The 3,414-nt window shown below is 51.8% G+C and overlaps 1 protein-coding gene across 1 annotated transcript; it reads right to left on the reverse strand.

Moving 5' to 3' along the window:
• Positions 1 to 885: 885 nt before the first annotated feature.
• On the reverse strand, positions 886 to 3,101 carry HILPDA (hypoxia inducible lipid droplet associated). Its single transcript, XM_033432539.2, is given in 3 exon segments — positions 886 to 1,596; positions 1,599 to 1,814; positions 2,887 to 3,101. Coding segments are annotated over 2 exon segments (189 nt in total). The 5' UTR covers positions 1,747 to 1,814; positions 2,887 to 3,101; the 3' UTR covers positions 886 to 1,555.
• Positions 3,102 to 3,414: the final 313 nt, after the last annotated feature.

The following is a 3,414-nucleotide window of genomic DNA, read 5'->3' on the forward strand; positions in this document are numbered from 1 at the left end:
CATAGTGCAATAAATGATGCCCAAACCACTGGTTTCTAGGGTAGTGGCACTTAAGCTTAAGAACACTCAGGAAGTAAAACTGACTTAGCAGAGGACACCATGCACCATTCTTACCCTTTGGCAAAAGTAAATCAAACTCACCGTAAACAAAATGATGTGTACACCAACACGAGTGTGTAAATTACCATAGGCAGAGGAGGGAATGTGCTTCAACATGGGGTGGGGATGGAGGAGGGGTGAATTGAAGGAAAAAAAAAAAGACCTCTATTTTTATGGAAAGGCCAAGTTGCTAGGTCTGGGAGAGCAGCAACAATCATCTGTGAGGTCCACACATTTTACCAGCTGACCTAGAGAACAATCGGAACTGAGTAGTCAGTCTGGTGGATAAGAACGTAGACAAAAAAGCCACGGCCTGCTGGACTGGTAGTCTTCTTTTCTCCAGAGACTGAAGGTGAGGGGCTGGAAGAAATGATCATTTTTCTTTTTCTTTAGATATGGACAGAGTCAAGAGAGAACTATAATGGCCTTGGCCTAGGCTCAGAAAACTGGTTAATACAGGGCAGACCCAAGCACGCCGGCCTCCAAGTTCAGAGGTTTATTTACCTTGTATTTTTTTGGTTTGGTTTGGTTTTTTGGTTTTTTTGGCCACACCATGAGGCATGTGGGACCTTAGTTCCCCGACCAGGGATCAAACCCACGATCCCTGCACTGGGAGCACAGAGCCTTAACCACTGGACCACCAGGGAAATCCCTACTTTATATTTTAAACAAAGCGTTTTATGTACTTTCCTGCTCCAAAGTTTTAAGATGTGAAACCTCAGATCTGCGAATTAAGACCCTTCCCTACCACTAATTTCAAAGGCAGAAGTCAACAAGACACATTGCAGAAATATACATTCAACTTTATTTCATTAGAAAAATTTATTTAAGCCACACGGTGGCCAAAATGCCCACGTCCTGAGCAGGCGCTGTCATCCCACTGCCCTCTTCAGACCAATACACACATACATATACGCTATGTTGGAGGAATGACTTAAAAATGTAAAACAATGAGAACGAGACATAGAATACTCCCCCTTCCTATAGCCAACCCACACACCTCTTCAACTGTTATCCGCACAGAGAGGAGCTCTCATGGAAGAGGAACTGAACACCAAATAAACTGACCATAAGACACCCAAGCCCAAAGGAACTCTTAGCAGATGCTTAGAAAGTAGGGTTGAAAATAACACGATCTCCCAACAGCTGAAGTTGCAGCACAAGTCCCCATCGAAGAGAAGACAGAGCCATGCTGCCAAGGACCGCAAAGCATATGGCGGACTGGGGAGAAGAGTGAGATCACTCCATTCCACAGCCACAGGCGACCCACTCACATCTGTGTATTAAATAGGCTTTATCCAGAGCAACGAGTATGCAGGTGGAGAGGCCCTTCAAGGGCCTAGTAAGAGTTAGTTCCCCGATAGCACTGATGCTGAGCTTGCCTACCCAGGAACTGGTACAGCTGGACGTATTTAGGCCAGTGTTCCAAGGTTACAGCTGGTGGAGGGAGGTCTTATCACACCCCTCTGGATGGATGGTCTGGAAGGCTGCTGGGGACTCTGTGTTGGCTAGTTGACCTCTGGCGGTCCAGGAGCTCCCAGGAGATGGGCTCTCCAGTAAGACCCCCAGGGACTCCATCAGTCTAACGAAGATGGAGAGCAGGGTCAGCACCACACCTAGGAGATAGAGGTTCAACATATGCTTCATGGCTCAAACGATCCCACTCCTCTGTAGAGCAGTAGAGCTGCCTTCTGCTTCTGGAAGGCCTCTGGATCCTGAGGAAAGAGAGCGACGTTAATCTCCAGCCTTTTGGGATATGCGTGCCTCTGACCTTGACCCTGGAGCTAAGCAGGAGGCTCAGCCAGCCAGGGGGACAAGGACCACAGCAGAATCTCCAAGTATATTTACACCGTAAACTCATGGCTGGGGAACTAGTCTAGCCTCTTGGACTAATTCAAGAGCATTCCTTAAGACTTTTACTTCCCTTAAAGTAAAAAACTTTTACTTTTCCTGTCGGGTATGCACAATCCCTGTTCCACAGTCCACGGACCAGAAACCTTCCTGAAGCAAGGTTTTGGTGAGGGTGGGCGGAGGTGGGAATATAAGAAGACGCCCTTGAGAAAGCAAAAGCAACCTGCCTTGAAGTCTCCCTCACACCTCAGTCAGGTTCGAGTTAACCATAAACTTTTTTTTTTTTTTTTGCGGTAGCGGGCCTCTCACTGTTGTGGCTTCTCCCGTTGCGGAGCACAGGCTCCGGACGCGCAGACTCAGCGGCCATGGCTCACGGGCCCAGCCGCTCGGCATTATGTGGGATCCTCCCGGACCGGGGCACGAACCCGTGTCCCCTGCATCAGCAGGCAGACTCTCAACCACTGCGCCACCAGGGAAGCCCAACCATAAACTTTTTGAAAGTCAAAATAATTCTAAGGGAGTCAGATCTATCAAGTTCACCTACTTAACAAGTACACCTTGAATATCCACAACGTGTGAGGCACCTTGGAAGGTACTAAGGCTACCGGAGGAGGCCCTGCAGACACGAACCCGGCCCTCACGCGCCTTACAGTCCAGGGGCGACAGGCAAGAAAACAAGCAGTTACTACAACAACCCGCCAAGGGCTGTGACAGTAAGGAGATGCTAAGGGTGCTCTGGGAGGGCACGGCATGGGGGCCTAACCCAACGCTAGCGAGAAAGCAGGGCTGGGCGGCTGAGTGGGGCCCTGGGTGGCGGCGAAGCGATGGGGGACGCTCCCGGCAGCGTAGTCCCAGGCGGGGATTGCCAGGAGGCGCGCGGCGCAAGCAGCCTAGGGGATGGGGGCGGGCAGCCGGGAAGCCCACAGGGCCGCTCACCTCCAGGAGGAAGGGCCGTGAGTGGCCCGCTCGCTGTAATATCTGGTAGTGCGGAGTCGGAAGGAAAGTCGGCCAACCAGCAGCGCGAGATGACAACCCAAAAGCCTCTCCGAAGACAAAAGCTCAGCCCGCAGCAAAGCGCGGAACAGGACGCACACCACGCACTTATAGCCGCGGTGCGGCCCAAAGCTCGCGCACGCGCACTGGAGCCCTGACTCACGCAAGACCGTCGCCCCGCCCCTAGGCGAGGGCGGTCTGGGGTCCGGGGCGGTTCTTTGCGCTTGTGGTCTGGGCTGTTTCGAGAAACGCACGTCCTGCGGCTCTGAGTCATTGAGGTGGGCAATGGGACAAGGCGTGTGGGTTAACTTCGACTGCCTTTTCGTGCTGCAGGAAACTTTTGAAGGAATCAGAAAGCTCATTTTTCCCTCATACCAAGTCGGTGGAAAATACACCTGAGACGCCCCAATCCAAGGGCCCGCATATTGCATGGGATGAAGTCCGGGCGGCGGGGGGATGGGTTCTTCACCA

Source organism: Orcinus orca, chromosome 9 (genome assembly GCF_937001465.1).
Source record: "Orcinus orca chromosome 9, mOrcOrc1.1, whole genome shotgun sequence".
Taxonomy (NCBI): Eukaryota; Metazoa; Chordata; class Mammalia; order Artiodactyla; family Delphinidae; genus Orcinus; species Orcinus orca.